The 17,059-nt window shown below is 50.7% G+C and overlaps 2 protein-coding genes across 2 annotated transcripts; both read right to left on the bottom strand.

Moving 5' to 3' along the window:
• Nucleotides 1-4,190: 4,190 nt before the first annotated feature.
• Nucleotides 4,191-16,838, bottom strand: crtc1a (CREB regulated transcription coactivator 1a). Its single transcript, XM_084707722.1, has 12 exons — nucleotides 16,467-16,838; nucleotides 13,738-13,854; nucleotides 12,816-13,282; nucleotides 12,323-12,408; nucleotides 11,393-11,481; nucleotides 10,334-10,374; nucleotides 10,030-10,249; nucleotides 9,598-9,783; nucleotides 8,661-8,747; nucleotides 7,798-7,881; nucleotides 6,007-6,187; nucleotides 4,191-5,669 (listed from the first exon to the last, which is right to left on the bottom strand). The coding sequence occupies exons 1-12, from the start codon at nucleotides 16,590-16,592 to the stop codon at nucleotides 5,467-5,469; spliced, it is 1,887 nt and encodes a 628-aa protein (XP_084563848.1). The 5' UTR covers nucleotides 16,593-16,838; the 3' UTR covers nucleotides 4,191-5,466.
• Nucleotides 6,317-7,716, bottom strand: LOC146272188 (uncharacterized; the record flags this gene model as incomplete). Its single annotated transcript, XM_084707538.1, has 1 exon — nucleotides 6,317-7,716. A coding segment is annotated over one exon (636 nt), but the record flags the coding sequence as incomplete, so codon positions are not given.
• Nucleotides 16,839-17,059: the final 221 nt, after the last annotated feature.

Here is a 17,059-nt window from a genome sequence, read left to right as displayed (position 1 = left end):
AAATGTGGGGGGGTCCAAACGATTTTTAAGTGAGGGGGACTTGACCCCCCCAACTTACATTGCGGTGACGCCCATGGTTTAAACACATGAAAAAAAGCCAACTGATATTTTAGCAGGTGTCACGTGCATTCGTTGTTAACTTGGCATCAGGTAACGCCGGCAGGTGGAGACTCAGCCCAACAAACTTTATTGAAGCCGAAGGAAATTCAAAACATTGTAGGCAAGGTGATGGGTCATATCTTTGCTTTGATTTATATTTAATATAATTTCATTTACAAATAGTACTGCAAAGATACAAAGACAGAAGCCTTTACACAAGAAAAATACATAATTATACTATGAGCTTGACATACTTTTTTAGTTGTAAGCACATAGGCCTACACTGTACAGGCAAGGGTTTTCCGTCCGTTTTTTTAAACGTTTTTATATAAAAAGCTGAATTGAAAGAACTGTTTTTGATCCACATATCTTTTAAAGGGTTTAGCTCATCAAACGTAAGGGATTGCCAAGCTGTGCGGCTGAAACTGGTTTTGCATATTTGAAGCATAACTGTGTCTCGTTCCTGTGTAGGGTGCCGACATTGCAGTCCAATGCACGTGCAACGTTCATGAAGCTACTCAGAAATCAAATACAGTATATTACAATATAGCTGCCGTGGTTGGAGAACACCGTTGCTGCCTAGGGGCAATGTCCTCAAATACACATTTCAGAGTAGTAGTAGTTGCCTTAGGTCCGGAGCGTCCTTCCTGTTGACGCTCCAACAATATCTGGTGGGCTTTCCTTTCACGCCACTACAGTAACCAAATCCCACACTGCGTAATGTCTAAATAGTGTCTCCTTATGCAGGGTACACAAGGATATTTTTTTAACTTTTAAGATTTTCAAAATTTGAGAGACCACAAACATGCGGACAAAAAACATCCTAGATGTAACCGTTTTGCTCCCCCCACACATCAGGATTTTTGATTCGCGATCGGGGCGGCTCCGACGTTCTTCGAAGCGAGTTCGGTCACTCTTAACACAACTCACACCGAGGGAAAATCTGAAAATAATCTGTAGATAATCGGGACATTACCTCGGATTGTCGGAAGGGGGAAATCGCCCCCAAATCAGACCGATTATCTTGTCGTGTGTACCCAGCATTAGGGAGACAGTTTGGATCTGACTAGTTCTCGTCTACATCCCTTAAGAGGGTTCTGCTTCAGATTACAGGTGCATGTATATTTAAATAGCCTTCTCAATAAAAGCAAAACATTTAAATTACAGCAAGGCTTGTTGAAGTGCAGAGTTTGTAACATGCAAAGAGAATCAGGTAAAACAGTCCTCAATGACTATCTTAAACAATCAGTTTCATTACAACTCATGAATGACACAGAACCTAGCAGTCAGGGAGTCAGGGACAGAATCAACACACTACAAAATCTGAATCAGCTGGAAAAGCAGAAAGCCATCTGATTCAGATATTGAAGTGTGTTGATTTTGTCCCTGACTGTTAGGTACTAACACCCCTCAAAGCCAGGGCTAAAAGGAAGCCCAGGGTCAGGGGTCAGACCAGCTGGGTCCTCTAGACCAGCCTGCTGAATATGAAGACTCTCAAGAGACATGCTAGGTGTTTCGGGTTCCTATAACAACATGTTTTGTGTGTTTTAGTAGTGAAAGCCCTGGCGGCATGTTGCCACAGACACACATGGCAGTTGGTGGGTTAGTACCTGGGCCCAGCTGGTGGGTTAGTACCTGGGCCCAGCTGGTGGGTTAGTACCTGGGCCCAGCTGGTGGGTTAGTACCTGGGCCCGGCTGGTGGGTTAGTACCTGGGCCCAGCTGGTGGGTTAGTACCTGGGCCCAGCTGGTGGGTTAGTATCTGGCTGGTGGGGCAGTACCTGGGCCCAGCTGGTGGGTTAGTATCTGGCTGGTGGGTTAGTACCTGGGCCCAGCTGGTGGGTTAGTACCTGGGCCCGGCTGGTGGGTTAGTACCTGGGCCCAGCTGGTGGGTTAGTATCTGGCTGGTGGGGCAGTACCTGGGCCCAGCTGGTGGGTTAGTATCTGGCAGGTGGGTTAGTACCTGGGCCCAGCTGGTGGGTTAGTACCTGGGCCCAGCTGGTGGGTTAGTATCTGGCTGGTGGGGCAGTACCTGGGCCCAGCTGGTGGGTTAGTATCTGGCAGGTGGGTTAGTACCTGGGCCCAGCTGGTGGGTTAGTACCTGGGCCCAGCTGGTGGGGCAGTACCTGGGCCCAGCTGGTGGGTTAGTATCTGGCTGGTGGGGCAGTACCTGGGCCCAGCTGGTGGGTTAGTACCTGGGCCCAGCTGGTGGGTTAGTACCTGGGCCCAGCTGGTGGGTTGGTACTTGGCTGGTGGGGCAGTACCTGGGCCAGCTGGTGGGTTAGTATCTGGCTGGTGGGGCAGTACCTGGGCCCAGCTGGTGGGTTAGTACCTGGCTGGTGGGTTAGTACCTGGGCCCAGCTGGTGGGTTAGTACCTGGGCCCAGCTGGTGGGGAAGTACCTGGGCCCAGCTGGTGGGTTAGTATCTGGCTGGTGGGGCAGTACCTGGGCCCAGCTGGTGGGTTAGTATCTGGCTGGTGGGGCAGTACCTGGGCCCAGCTGGTGGGTTAGTACCTGGCTGGTGGGTTAGTATCTGGCTGGTGGGGCAGTACCTGGGCCCAGCTGGTGGGTTAGTACCTGGCTGGTGGGTTAGTACCTGGCTGGTGGGGCTGGCAGAGGTGAGGTGGAGCAGGACTCCCTGCTGTGCGGAGGGATTGTGAGGAGGGCTGCAGGTCAACAACACAGAACTGTAACAGGAAGTGGAACGCTACGGAGACAGACTGCAGGACATTTCAGAGCACCAACAACATCTATCACTTGGACATCATATCACAGAGCACAAAAACAATATTTCTACCAAGAAAGCAGTTAAAACAGCTAGTCTGTACACACAACAAACTGAAGAGGATTGAGTGGGTCAAAGAGGGGGATGGGGTTGACACAAAGTAACAGGCAAGTTCACTAATGTGGCTGAAACTGAAACAAACATAACATACCAAACATAGAAAACAAAACTGGAACAATATCTTTAAAAAAAGTTATTCAACTTCTCCGTTGGTCTGGTAAAGTTCTTTGACGTTAAAGCAGCAGGAAAACATGAACTTGTCTCTGGGAACTCATGCAGTTACAAAATAAGAATTGAAGGAATTGGGTTCTTCACCACGGATACACAAAAAAGCAAACACACATACAAAACAAGATCAAACACAGAAACAGGAGCACTGGACTAGTACGGACTAGTACGCAGGGTTTCCAGCAGCACTTTTCAGTTAAGGCGGCCGCCTAAGCAACACACGCCTGCCGCCTTAACTAGGAATCCCCGTAGTTTTTATATTAACAATATCCACCGTTGTCCTGTTTTCTCCCTTCCATTCCAAACCGTTACCAACGCCAGTCCCCCTTCTCCGCAGAACGGATTAGTCTATCGCACAAACCCCCCCCACCCCCTCCCGGTCTGATGGCAAACCCAACCCTACCCCCTCCCGGTCTGACGGCAAACCCAACCCTACCACCTCCCGGTCTGACGGCAAACCCAACCCTACCCCCTCCCGGTCTGACGGCAAACCCAACCCTACCACCTCCCGGTCTGACGGCAAACCCAACCCTACCACCTCCCGGTCTGACGGCAAACCCCCCCCACCCCCTCCCGGTCTGACGGCAAACCCCACCCCCTCACGGTCTGACGGCAAACCCCCCCCACCCCCTCCCGGTCTGACGGCAAACCCAACCCTACCACCTCCCGGTCTGACGGCAACCCCCCCCACCCCCTCCCGGTCTGACGGCAAACCCCCCCCACCCCCTCCCGGTCTGACGGCAATCCCCACCCCCTCCCGGTCTGACGGCAAACCCAACCCTACCACTTCCCGGTCTGACGGGAAACCCAACCCTACCCCCTCCCGGTCTGACGGTAAACCCCACCCTACCACCTCCTGGTCTGACGGAAAACCCAACCCTACCCCTTCCCGGTCTGACGGCAAACCCAACCCTACCACCTCCTGGTCTGACGACAAACCCAACCCTACCCCCTCCCGGTCTGACGGAAAACCCAACCCTACCACCTCCCGGTCTGACGGCAAACCCAACCCTACCACCTCCCGGTCTGACGGCAAACCCAACCCTACCCCCTCCCGGTCTGACGGCAAACCCAACCCTACCCCCTCCCAGTCTGACGGAAAACCCAACCCTACCACCTTAACTAACACATTTTCTGTGTGAAACCCTGGTATGGGAACAGTGAACATTTGGATTGTTACCAGGTGTGAGTCCAATAAAGGAGGGAGGGGGGCTTACAGGCAGAAGAGGACCACTAGAACCTGCCAGAACTAACAGAACATGCTAGAACTAACAGAACCTGATCCAACACCTTCATACCAGCAATCCCAAACTGGAACATCGTCAAGTCAACAATATTAGACGCCTAAAAAAAATAGTCAAATCTTCTTCAATAGGATATACACGTTTTCAAAAAATACTCTTTTCTTCCTCAAACAAGAAGGCAAGTTTGACCAGATATATGGCATAACAGTCACCGGTGTCCTGTGATTGAGGGTCCTGTGAATGAGGTTCCTGTGATTGAGGGTCCTGTGAATGATGTTCCTGTGATTGATGGTCCTGTGAATGAGGTTCCTGTGATTGAGGGTGGGGTGTCCTGACAAAGAGAGCTACCACTCAGATCCCGTATATATACCTATTCTACATGCTGCTTCCTGTCCTGTAGATATTGTGATTCTACTCCCTGTCCTGAAACATTTAGGATGCCATCTTCCTCAAGTAATTCCAATATTCATCCAATAAAGTATGGACCAAACATTTCCAAAATACCAACATCATATATAATATCAAAACTATCTTCTTCACACAACCAGTTTCTTATTAGCTCAGATGATGATGTTGGTGATGTAGCAAGATGACTGTTCAAGCTTGAGGGCAACCACAGCCAGGAAAGGGGACAGTATCCTATGCTAGGGTCCAGGGTTAGGATTGCGGTCAGGCCAGGGTTACGGTGAGGCCAGTCAGGTTTAGGACCAGGGGCTAAGATCAGGGTTCAAGGGTCAGGGTCATAAAGTCATGGCTCTTTTCCATCTTTACAAACACCAGGCTAGAAGGGATTTTGCATGTTTAAAATAAGAACAAAGAAGGGCTCTGATGTCTGTTTAGGGTTAGGGTTAACCCAACTGGTCACAACAGACTGCCTGCTTTACAAACACCACCATGTGACCAGAGAGAAAGAAAGGTTACTAAGGTAACCATCCTCCATATTCATTCTTCCTTTCACTAGCCTATCCATCCTCAGCTCTTGGAATGGGTAGCTGGTGGGAGTGCGGCCTGGATCCTGTCTCATCCTAGGTCTCGACTGACTCCTACACTCCAGAAAAAGGCTTTTCTCTTAGGATAGGTGCCCCAGCCTCTCTCCCCAGGCCTGCGCTGCGCTACAGGCGGTCCAGCCGGAAGGTGTCCTCAGTGGCAGGGTCAGCCAGCACCATGTCTGGGTCATGGAGCATGTGTAGACCATCCAGAGTCAGAGGGTCAATCTTCAGCTCATCCAATGGGAATGCAGCATCCACATCGAAGCTGTCAGATGACAAGGAGCTGGCGAACTCTTTAGACAGGTGGCTGGCCGACTCCTCGGTCACTACGAGAGGGAGAGAGAGAAGGAAGAGAGAGGTGCAGAGAGAGGAGAGAGAAAGAGGAGGAAAGAGAGAGGAGAAGAGAAAGGAAGAGGAGGGAGAGAGGTGGAAGAAGAAAGAAAAAGTAGGAGAGAGAGCAGGATAGAAGAGGTGGTCAGATGAGAATGAGTATTCACTCTTAATGGAAAGAGGAGAGAGAGAAGAGAGAGAGGGGGGGGAGGGAAAAAAAGGATGATGGGAGAAGAGGAAAATAGGAGGAGGAAGCTAGAGAGGTATAGAAAGAGGGAATAGGCTAATAGGAGGAGAAAAGAGAGTGAGATAGAAGGCTGTGATGTAACAGACCTGTCAGGATGATGTTGGGGATGTTGCCATGGCTACTGTAGCCCAGTTGCGGGGATTCCTGCAGGTTGCCATGACTACCGGTCAGGCCCATCATGGCAGCCTGGGTGTAGTTGAGGGTGGAGGCGGGTCCATAGAGGGAGGCAGAGCCTAATGAGCTGTCAATCATGTTGAACTGCTCAAGCTGAAGTGACAGAATACATAAACATCACATCAGAATCAGATTCAGAAGGGATTTTATTCGTCATGAATGTTTGCACAAACAAGGAATTTACTTTGGCAGGGAGGTGCATACATTAAACGTATAGGCATCTTGAAACTTAAATATGTGGTCTAACTATTCAAAAGGAGCAAAGTCTTGCTAATACTAAGGGGATTTACAATAAAAAAAATAATATAAGTAGCCATAATTACAATCTAACCTAAAAATACAGATAGTGCAAAGAAAAGGATACAATAGTGCAAATTTCAATGTGCACGGTGTCATTATGCAGATTGTGATTTAAAGAGTCAAAGACTTGTGTTCCCAGCTTAACACACTGCTTCCTGTCAGACAGGAAGTCTTTAATCCACTTGGGAGAGCTTGTCCTGGAGCAAAGCAGGGATGATGGTGTTGAAGGCAGAGCTGAAGTCCACAAACAGGATCCTGGCATAGGATTCTGGGGAGTCCAGATGCTGTAGTGTGAAGTGGAGGGCCATGTTAACGGCATCATCTACCTCTGGCTCTGTAGGCAAACTGCAATGGGTCCAGGAAGGGGTTTGTGATGGATTTGAGGTGTGCCAGCACAAGACGCTCAAAAGACTTCATTACCACAGAGGTCAGGGCGACGGGTCTGTAGTCATTAAGTCCTGTTGGCCTTGGCTTTTTGGGCACAGGGATGATGGTGGAGGACTTGAGACAGGCTGGCACATGGCATGTCTCCAGGGAGGTGTTGAAGATGTAGGTAAACACCGGAGACAGCTGGTCAATGCAGTGCTTGAGGGTGGCAGGAGAGAGAGAGTCCGGCCCAGCTGCTTTGCGGGGGTTCTGCTTCTTGAAAAGTCTGTTAACTTCCCCCTCCTGAATGGAGAGAGTCGTCACTGTAGAGGGGGGAGGGGGGAGGTCACATGGATGAGACGGGGTAGTTCAGGACTGTCCAATTGTCTTTCAAATCTGCAGTAGAACTTGTTCAGGTCGTTGGCCAGGCGGGAGTCGTTGGTGTAGTGGGGGACTCTGGGCTTGTAGTTGATGATTTGCCTGAGCCCTCTCCAGACAGAAGCAGAGTCGTTAGCTGAGAACTGATGCTTCAGTTCCTCAGAGTACAGTCGTTTAGCCTCTCTCATCGCCTTGCTAAACCTGTTCTTCGACTCCTTGAATCTGTCTCTATCCCCACTCCTAAAAGCTTCCTCCTTCTCTGACCTCAACCTTCTGAGCTCTGCTGAGAACCAGGCTTTGTCGTTGTTGAAGTTCACCCTGGTGCGTGTTGGTATACAGCAGTCCTCACAGAAGCTGATGTATGATGTCACAGCCTCAGTGAGTTTATCCAGACTATTGAAAGCAGTCGTGAACATATCCCAGTCAGTACAATCCACGCACGCCCGCAGATCCTCCATAGCCTCACATGACTGGATCCCAGAGAGTTGATAGGCTACAAGACAGTTGAACTGGCTGAGGGTCCAAAAACAGAAATCCTTCCACTGAGGATGTTCCACTGACGTGTTGGTGTAGTGAGAAAGTGAAGGGTTAGGGTCAGGGCTAGGGTTAGGGTCAAGGCCAGAGCTAGGGCTAGACGTGTGAAGGTGTGCTGCACTGACCTGCAGGGAGAGGGCGCTGGTGTGCCTGGAACTCATCTGCTGGTCGTACAGGTCAGAGAACACACTGGCCAGAGATGAGCTATGCTGCAACACACACACAGCCCTGGTTAACACACACACACATCCCTGGTTAACACACACACACACACATCCCTGGTCAACACACAAACACATAATCTCTAATGGGTTCAAACAGGTCTACAGGTAAAAATGTGACAGGTCACGGGTGAAATGTTGGACGGCACACATCGTAGGAGCAGAAACGTCACAAGGCTGACAACGTGTTTGTGCTGAAGCATCTCCCTGGGTTCCCTTGTGTATCAACTAGTGGTTCAACCCACCCTAACCCTAACACACTAAGCACAAAACAAGCACATACAAGGCTGGAGTCTAATACAAGACTTGGATTGATACATTTCTTCTGGATGTTTTAGACAGGGTAGACTGGGGAAGGCAGGACTACACAGCTACAGGACCACGGAGGAGGTAGACAGACACACACCAGCCAGCCAACCAGCTAGTCAGTCAGTCAGACAGACAGCCAGTCTGCCAGCCAACCAGCAAGTCAGTCAGACAGACAGCCAGTCTGCCAGCCAACCAGCAAGTCAGTCAGTCAGACAGACAGTCTGCCAGCCAACCAGCTAGTCAGTCAGTCAGACAGCCAGTCTGCCAGCCAACCAGCTAGTCAGTCAGTCAGACAGCCAGTCTGCCAGCCAACCAGGTAGTCAGTCAGTCAACTAGTCATTCAGTCAGACATTCAGACAGTCACCCAGCCAGCAAGCTTGTCAGTCAGCCAGCAAGCTTGTCAGTCAGCCAGCCTGCCAGTTGGTCAGCCAGTCAGCCAGGTGGTCGGTTGCCCTTACTTGAGGGGAGCTGCCAGGGGAGAAGGCTTGATTGGAGACGGGAGATGTTGGAGACGGGAGCGCTGAGGACCCTAGCCTGGAGCGGTACTGAGGGTACAGCACTGCAGGTTAGACTCTAGCACGGGACTAGACTAGTACAGGACTGACACAGGAGAGGGGATACTGACAGTAGAACAGGTTAGACTTTAGTGCAGGGCCAATACCCAGAACACTCTAGTACAGGGCTAGAATAGAACACTCTGGTTCAGGACTACAATACCCATGAACACTCGTACAGGACTAGGGTGCTCAGAGCACTAGTACAGGACTAGGATAGCCAGAGCACTGTAGTACAGGGGTGAGAGGATGTTCTAACCCACACCTCAGTATCTCCTTCAGCCCCATGATGGATGTGCAGTTCCATCCGGCACCCAGGTGTTGCCTAGGCTACAGAAACAGCTGCTGCCTAGGCTACAGAAACAAGTGTTGCCTAGGCTACAGAAACAGGTGTTGCCTTGGCTACAGAAACAGGTGTTACCGAGGTTACAGAAAAGAGAAGGCCCAGGCGCTTTGCAGGGCAGCTCAACAGGCTCAGCCCCGTAGAGTTAGTAACCATGGTAACCAATGTAGACAACTGAGCCATGTTGACAACATGATGTGCTGCAGGCTGCTGTAGTTTGCCATGTGCTGCTGTAGATTGCCATGTGCTGCTGTAGTTTGCCATGTGCTGCTGTAGTTTGCCATGTGCTGCTGTAGTTTGCCATGTGCTGCTGTAGTTTGCCATGTGCTGTTGTAGTTTGCCATGTGCTGCTGTAGTTTGCCATGTGCTGCTGTAGTTTGCCATGTGCTGCTGTAGTTTGCCATGTGCTGTTGTAGTTTGCCATGTGCTGCTGTAGTTTGCCATGTGCTGTTGTAGTTTGCCATGTGCTGCTGCTGTACCGATGGGGAGAGAGCGTACCGAGCTGTTGTCCATGCTGCCGGAGGCTGGATTCTGGGAGCTAGTGCTGAAGGAGGGCAGCTGGTGCAGGAGCTGGGCCAGGCCAGGGGGGGTCTGGCTCTCGGTCATGTCCTGGTCCTGGGCAGTGACTGGGAGGTAGAAGGCATACTGGGACAGATGCTGCTCCAGAGTCATGGTGTCGATAGCCTGGGTACACAAACACACATTCAAGACTGAGGGAAGGCTCAGTGTAGCTTTGTGTGTTTCTGGGGGGAAGCAGGTGAGGGTGAGGATTACCCTAACCCTCACCCAGTCCAGGGTGAGTGTACCTGGGAGAGGGTGAGTGTACCTGGGAGAGGGTGAGTGTACCTGGGAGAGGGTGAGTGTACCTGGGAGAGGGTGAGTGGACTTGGGAGAGGGTGAGTGTACCTGGGAGAGGGTGAGGGGGGGAGGCAGGGCAGGGGAGGGCTGAGGGCCATCTGTGTGCAGGGTAGCAAGGTCCCCGGTGCTGTTGGAGGAGCTGCCCTGCTCCTCTGGGTCCAGTGGGGGGTGCAGCGGCGGGGGGAACTGCATGGTGGTGAGGTCGGGGAGGGAGCCTCCGGTACCCGGGCTCGCCGACACCAGAGAGGTTAACCCTAACCCTAACATCTCCTGGTCCGGGGAGAGGAAAATGCTGCAAGAGGAGGAGGAGAGACTGTCACACAACCTACCCAGAGAACTAGGAGAACAGGTCGGAGCTAGGAGTTTGGAGACTCACTTTATCCCCGGAACTTTGCAGGGCTTGGAGCGGGCGATGCTCTGTAGTGGATGAGAGAGGGTTAGGAGTTATCAGAGGGGTTACATTCTGTGCTGCTGTAAGTGTCCGCGCAGTCAAGGAGGAAGCAGGAACCAGCCAGGTGCTGGAGCTCGTTAGATCCATCGCTCGTTAGCTAATTAGCTCTTAAGCGTATTAGCATGCCCTCTGATAAGTAATGCTGGGAACACACTAAACGATTTTTTTAACCTTATAAGATCTTCAAACTGTGAGATACCACAAACATGAGGACAAAAAATCCTAGATTTAGCCGTTTTGCTCCAACAGTGTGTGGTGTGCCATGATTTGACAAAGAAACCATACCACACACAAACAGATTTTCAACCAGTGTCCTGACTGTTAACACAACAAATCTCGCAAAATCTGTCGAGACTTAAGAATAAGCATGGCAGACTATATGCAGGAAGAAATTGCGATGATAGTGTTTGGAATTATTTTCATGGAAAATTCACAGAAAAAAGAAAAGGGTTTGCTGTTGCCTCAAATCAATTCCATTTAACTTTGTGTTGCGCCATGACTCTGTTTGTTATGCTTCTGTCTTCTCTCAGCTTGCTTTCTGATTGGATATTGTTTCGTTTCATGTGATAAACTCGGGGTTTGTCCTCAGGGATCCCCCCACACATCAGGATTTCTGATGGTAAATATTCAACATGTTGAAATGCTTGGGGTCCCTGAGGACAGGGGTCCCTGAGGACAGGGGTCCCTGAGGACAGGGGTCCCTGAGGACAGGGGTCCTTCAGGACAGGGGTCCCTCAGGACAGGGGTCCCTGAGGACAGGTTTGAGAACCACTGCCGTAGTGTGTCCCCAGCATAAGGCAGAGCAGCCATGATAGCTGCAGCTAGCTAGCAATACGGTAGCAGAGGACGGCTAACATTGCTGCTACACGGACATTCAAACACACATGTACACTCACAAACACACACACCTGCACATTCACACACATGCACACTCACTCACACACATGCGTAAATACACACGCACACACACGGCAGACCACTCACCTTCTTGCCATCCCAGTGGTGATTCAGTTCCTCGGTGTGGTTAGGGTTAGGTGCCTTGTCCTGCTCGTTAGGTACCCTGAGCAGAAGCACTGAGGGAACACGACAGCATCAAACACATTTCAGTTATTTAAAAGTGATGCATAATATCAAAATAGTCACATGTATTTAGCACTTCTGCACCAAACGACTCATTGCCATTGAAGTGATTGGATAAAGCCCTTTACTGACTCTGCCCTCAAAGAGACTCAGGCCAGCATCAACAGGCTCCATTAGGGTTAGGGTTACCACTCTAACCCAACAGGCTCCATTAGCTGGTTCTCAGTGGGGTGAAAATTTCCTTCAGGCCTCTGATCATCAGACACAGCTGGTCTGTCCTCTCAGACACTAACAACCTGGCCTGCTGTTTTTGAACAGTTGCTGCCTTTTGAAACAGAAATCAGTTACCATATAATACAGTACCAAATACATGAAACTAACAATAACCGTGAATGTCTAAACTCTTTCTCTCCCCTGTCCGAGGCAGAGCTCTCTGAACTCATTCTCTCCCATCGCCCCACCTCCTGTCCCCATGATCCAGTCCCCTCCCCTCTCTTTCAAACCATTTTTGCCATTGCATACACCATCTTTAAATTGCGGCTTATAGTAAAATTGGTTAATCGCTGCATCCCTACACACACTACACACTGATGCACACTACACACACACCACAAACTACACATCCCTAGTACAGACTAGGCTCATCAAGACAGAAAGCATGACCACTAACGGTCTCATTCAGATTGAAGAGCATTGTTCTGTGTGTGCTCTATTGTGTAACTGTACTTCAGGACAGCACAAGGGGTCTGGAGGAGGGCTGAACACAAGGAAGTAGGATGCAGGATGGTAGAGAGGAGACAGGAGAAGAGCTAGGAGGTGTAGAAGGGTCCTCACCTCGTTTGGACGGCAGCTCCTGTGTGTCGTCAGCCTGCAGGGCGGGGCTTAGCGTGCTCTGGTGCAGCGCAGAGTCCGAGTTGGTCCTGAAGCACAGCAACACAAACTGATGCACACTACACACACACTACACACACACTACACACATACTATACACACACTACACACACACTACACACACACTACACACATACTACACACACACTACACACTTTCACAGTTGGATGGATGGACGGATGACTCACCTTCTCCAGCTTGTGTCTGGTGGAGGTGACAGGTAGACTGAACCATAGGGACAGCTGTCTATGTGAGAGCCCATTAAGGAGAAAGAAACATAAGACGTGAACTTGGATATGACAACAAATCTCTGCAGTGTTCCCAGTGAGGGGCTGTGTATAATAACTGGCCATGTTCATCAGTATTTGAGGGAAATCCCACAAATATTTGCCAAAAATCCCCCACCCATAATTTTCATCGGAAACCCAGCAAGAACCCAGCGGGGACCCAGCGGCCCAGCAGGAACCCCGAGGCCCAGCAGGAACCCCGAGGCCCAGCAGGAACCCAGCAGGAACCCCGCGGCCCAGCAGGAACCCAGCAGGAACCCCGCGGCCCAGCAGGAACCCAGCAGGAACCTCGTGGCCCAGCAAGAACCCCGTGGCCCAGCAGGAACCCAGCAGGAACCCCGAGGCCCAGCAGGAACCCCGTGGCCCAGCAGGAACCCAGCAGGAACCCCGAGGCCCAGCAGGAACCCCGCGGGGACCCAGCGACCCAGCAGGAGCCCCGCAGCCCAGCAGGAGCCCCGCAGCCCAGCAGGAAGGATATCTGCCGGCCGTTCTTGTCCAGCGCCAGGGGCCGGCGGTGTGGAGAGGTGATGCGACCGCGGTCCCGGTACACCCGCTCCACCAGGCCGTGGCGCCGGGTGCTGCGGCTGCTGTCCTGCCCCGCAGGGAGAAATGCTGTCTGGAGGAAGGACACACCAGGGGCATTACACACCAGGGGCATTACACACCAGGGGCATTACACACCGGGGGCATTACACACCAGGGGCATTACACACCAGGGGCATTACACACCGGGGGAATTACACACCAGGGGCATTACACCTGCTCTGGACCTGTTTTAAACATTATCATTATGACTCCCTGCGTGTCTCTGTTTACAGATCAGCAATTTACATTAAAATAGCTATATGATTATGGTTAGGCATATGATTAGGGATATGATTAGGCATATGATTAGGGATATGATTAGGCATATGATTAGGGATATGATTAGGCATATGATTAGGGATATGATTAGGCATTTGGTTAGTGTCAGGGTGCTTAGGGAGACCACACTCACGTACCGGGATCAGGGATGGAGCTAGGGATCAGGGGTCAGGGGTCAACGACAGGGTCACACACAGACGTTCTGACCTGGAAGGGAAGGTCGATGGCGCCGCTGCTGATCTGGTTAACGTTGGGCAGAGAGCCGCCGTAACACTGCCCTCTACTGGATCCCAGCTGCAGGTACTGCATATTCTGCCTCTGCAACTGGAACAACAACACATTAAACATATTGTGCATATTAAACAATATTTAGACATACTGTACACATATTTACATATTGTCTTATACACATTGTTCTAAAGATTACGATGTGCAGTACTTCCCCCTTCTTGTCAGCCCAGAGCTCACCTCACTCCTCTCTTTCCTACCTCCCTCACTCACCTCCCTCACTCACCTCCCTCTCTCACCTCCGTCCTCTCTCTCTCTCACTCACCTCCCTCCCTCACTCACCTCCCTCTCTCACCTCCGTCCTCTCTCTCTCTCACTCACCTCCCTCCCTCACTCACCTCCCTCTCTCACCTCCGTCCTCTCTCTCTCTCACTCACCTCCCTCCCTTACTCACCTCCCTCTCTCACCTCCGTCCTCTCTCTCTCTCACTTACCTCCCTCCCTCACTCACCTCCCTCTCTCACCTCCCTCCTCCCTCTCTCACCTCCATCCTGTATGAAGGGTTTGCCAGAGGAAGGGGGTGTGGCAGTTCATACACACACACACATACAGTTACAGGTCCTACCATTCACCTCCACCTCACATCATTACACCATCACATTACCAACGGTAAATGGACTGCATTTATATAGCACGTTTTCTGCAGTTTTGCCTCTCATTCATCCATTCATACTCACACTCACACATACCAACTGCAGTTAGCTGCCATGCAAGGTGCCGGCCTGCCCATCGGGAGCAACTTGGGGTTCAGTCTTACTCAAGGATACTTTGGCACATGGCCTGGGAGGAGTCGGAGATCGAACCGCCAACCTTGCGATTAACAGACGACCCTCTCTACCTCCTGAGCCACAGACTGGAGCATGTTTGTAACCAGTCTGCTTGTGTGGGCTTTACATGAACAACATTCTGATGCAGAATCTTCATTAGAAGGGCTTACATGTTACATGTCACACATTATCTCTTCATTAGAAGGCTTACATGTTACATGTCACACATTATCTCCTCATAAGAAGGCTAACATGTTACATGTCACACATTATCTCTTCATCAGAAGGCTTACATGTTACATGTCACACATTATCTCTTCATTAAGAGCTTATATGTCGCACCATATCTATTGTGGCACGCAGTTTATGAACATAATCTCCCCTTATCTCTGATTTGCAGTCAGTCACACACCTGGCCCCCTGTCTGTCTGCCCCGTCTGTCTGCCACCTGTCTGTCTGAACCCTGTCTGTCTGAACCCTGTCTGTCTGCCACCTGTCTGTCTGAACCCTGTCTGTCTGAACCCTGTCTGTCTGCCCCGTCTGTCTGCCACCTGTCTGTCTGAACCCTGTCTGTCTGCCACCTGTCTGTCTGAACCCTGTCTGTCTGCCACCTGTCTGTCTGAACCCTGTCTGTCTACCCCCTGTCTGTCTGCCACCTGTCTGTCTGAACCCTGTCTGTCTGAACCCTGTCTGTCTACCCCCTGTCTGTCTGAACCCTGTCTGTCTGCCACCTGTCTGTCTGAACCCTGTCTTTCTGAACCCTGTCTGTCTGAACCCTGTCTGTCTGCACCCTGTCTGTCTGCCACCTGTCTGTCTGAACCCTGTCTGTCTGAACCCTGTCTGTCTGCACCCTGTCTGTATGCCACCTGTCTGTCTAAACCCTGTCTGTCTTCCACCTGTCTGTCTGCCACCTGTCTGTCTGAACCCTGTCTGTCTACCTCCTGTCTGTCTGAACCCTGTCTTTCTGCCACCTGTCTGTCTGAACCCTGTCTGTCTGCCACCTGTCTGTCTGAACCCTGTCTGTCTGAACCCTGTCTTTCTGCCACCTGTCTGTCTGAACCCTGTCTGTCTGCACCCTGTCTGTCTGCCACCTGTCTGTCTGAACCCTGTCTGTCTGCCACCTGTCTGTCTGAACCCTGTCTGTCTGCACCCTGTCTGTCTGCACCCTGTCTGTCTGCACCCTGTCGCACAGTGCTGGAACCTTTGACTTTAACAAGTTGCTGTACATTTCACAGACTGAATACAACCTGACACTGGAATACTACCCTGAACTGCCTGTTTCTCTGACACTGAATACTACCCTGAAATGCCTGTTTCTCTGATCCTAATTAGAACCCTGAACTGCCTGTTTCTCTGACACTGGAATACAACCCTGAACTGCCTGTTTCTCTGATACTGGAATACAACTCTGAACGCCTGTTTCTCTGACACTGGAATACAACCCTGAACTGCCTATTTCTCTGATACTGGAATACAACCCTGAACTGCTTGTTTCTCTGATACTGGAATACAACCCTGAACTGCCTGTTTCTCTGATACTGGAATACAACCCTGAACTGCCTGTTTCTCTCTGGGGCTCTGACCCTGAGCTTTGTTTTGAATGCCGCTATCAAACACGCGAGGACGCCCCGCAAGCACGCCCCGTAATATCACGGCTGCAGGGTGATGGTGTCCAACTTTCCGTGACAACGAGCCCAGTAATATTTTCAACAGCAAAATCAATGTGTTTAACCGTCTGCATAATTCCAGCACGTTTATAGCTGGCACTGGAGCCGTTTGTTATTGTTTACCTCGACAGTCGAGCTGTATAAACACCGCACATTTTTATTTATTTATTTATGATTTGACAACAAGCAAATTGTGTTAAAATAGGCAGCCTTACCCTCGCCGCTCGGGTAATGCTCAGGTCTTTCATCACTTCGTCAAACGCCGCCGTCTCCTCTGCTTGCTTCTGGGTGTGTAAAGCGATTTTCTCGCTGAATTTCCGTGGATTATTCGATGTCGCCATGTTTCGCTTTTCTGCTCCGCTTTCCCTCTGCGCTGCGTGCCCACGTCCTTGCTTGCGCGTGGGCGCTGTCAGTCCACGCTCACATCTGGATCTCCCGCATTCTGCGGCTTCCTGAACAGGGATGGTCCACGCGCGACCCCGGGCTGACTAATGTAGCAACGTGCTTTTTCCGTTCCTCCAGGGGTACATAACTGTAAAGATAAAATATAACTTTTTAATTACACAATCACGATGTTACATGATTACGTATTATGGAAAATACACACACATATACATAGCCTAGTCACACACATTCACGCATGTAGTCACATACGCACAAACAGACACGCAGTCACACACACGTAGTCAAACACACACGTAGTCAAACACACACACACGTTGTCAAACACACACACGCATAGTCAAACACACACACACAGTCAAACACACACAGTCAAACACACACAGTCAAACACACACACACACAC

Source organism: Hypomesus nipponensis, chromosome 10 (genome assembly GCF_054491055.1).
Source record: "Hypomesus nipponensis isolate SF chromosome 10, ASM5449105v1, whole genome shotgun sequence".
NCBI lineage: Eukaryota > Metazoa > Chordata > Actinopteri > Osmeriformes > Osmeridae > Hypomesus > Hypomesus nipponensis.
The sequence above is the reverse complement of the archived record's forward strand: the minus strand, read 5'-3'. Positions and strand labels throughout refer to the sequence as shown.

Excerpts from the sequence above, each read along its gene's own strand:
- crtc1a (XM_084707722.1), bottom strand. The coding sequence starts at position 16,592 with ATGGCGACATCGAATAATCCACGGAAATTCAGCGAGAAAATCGCTTTA. Across the intron at positions 11,482-12,322 it reads GGAGCTGCCGTCCAAACGAG|TGCTTCTGCTCAGGGTACCT; the intron begins GTGAGGACCCTT and ends GTGTTCCCTCAG. Across the intron at positions 6,188-7,797 it reads CCAGCGCCCTCTCCCTGCAG|CTTGAGCAGTTCAACATGAT; the intron begins GTCAGTGCAGCA and ends CTGTCACTTCAG.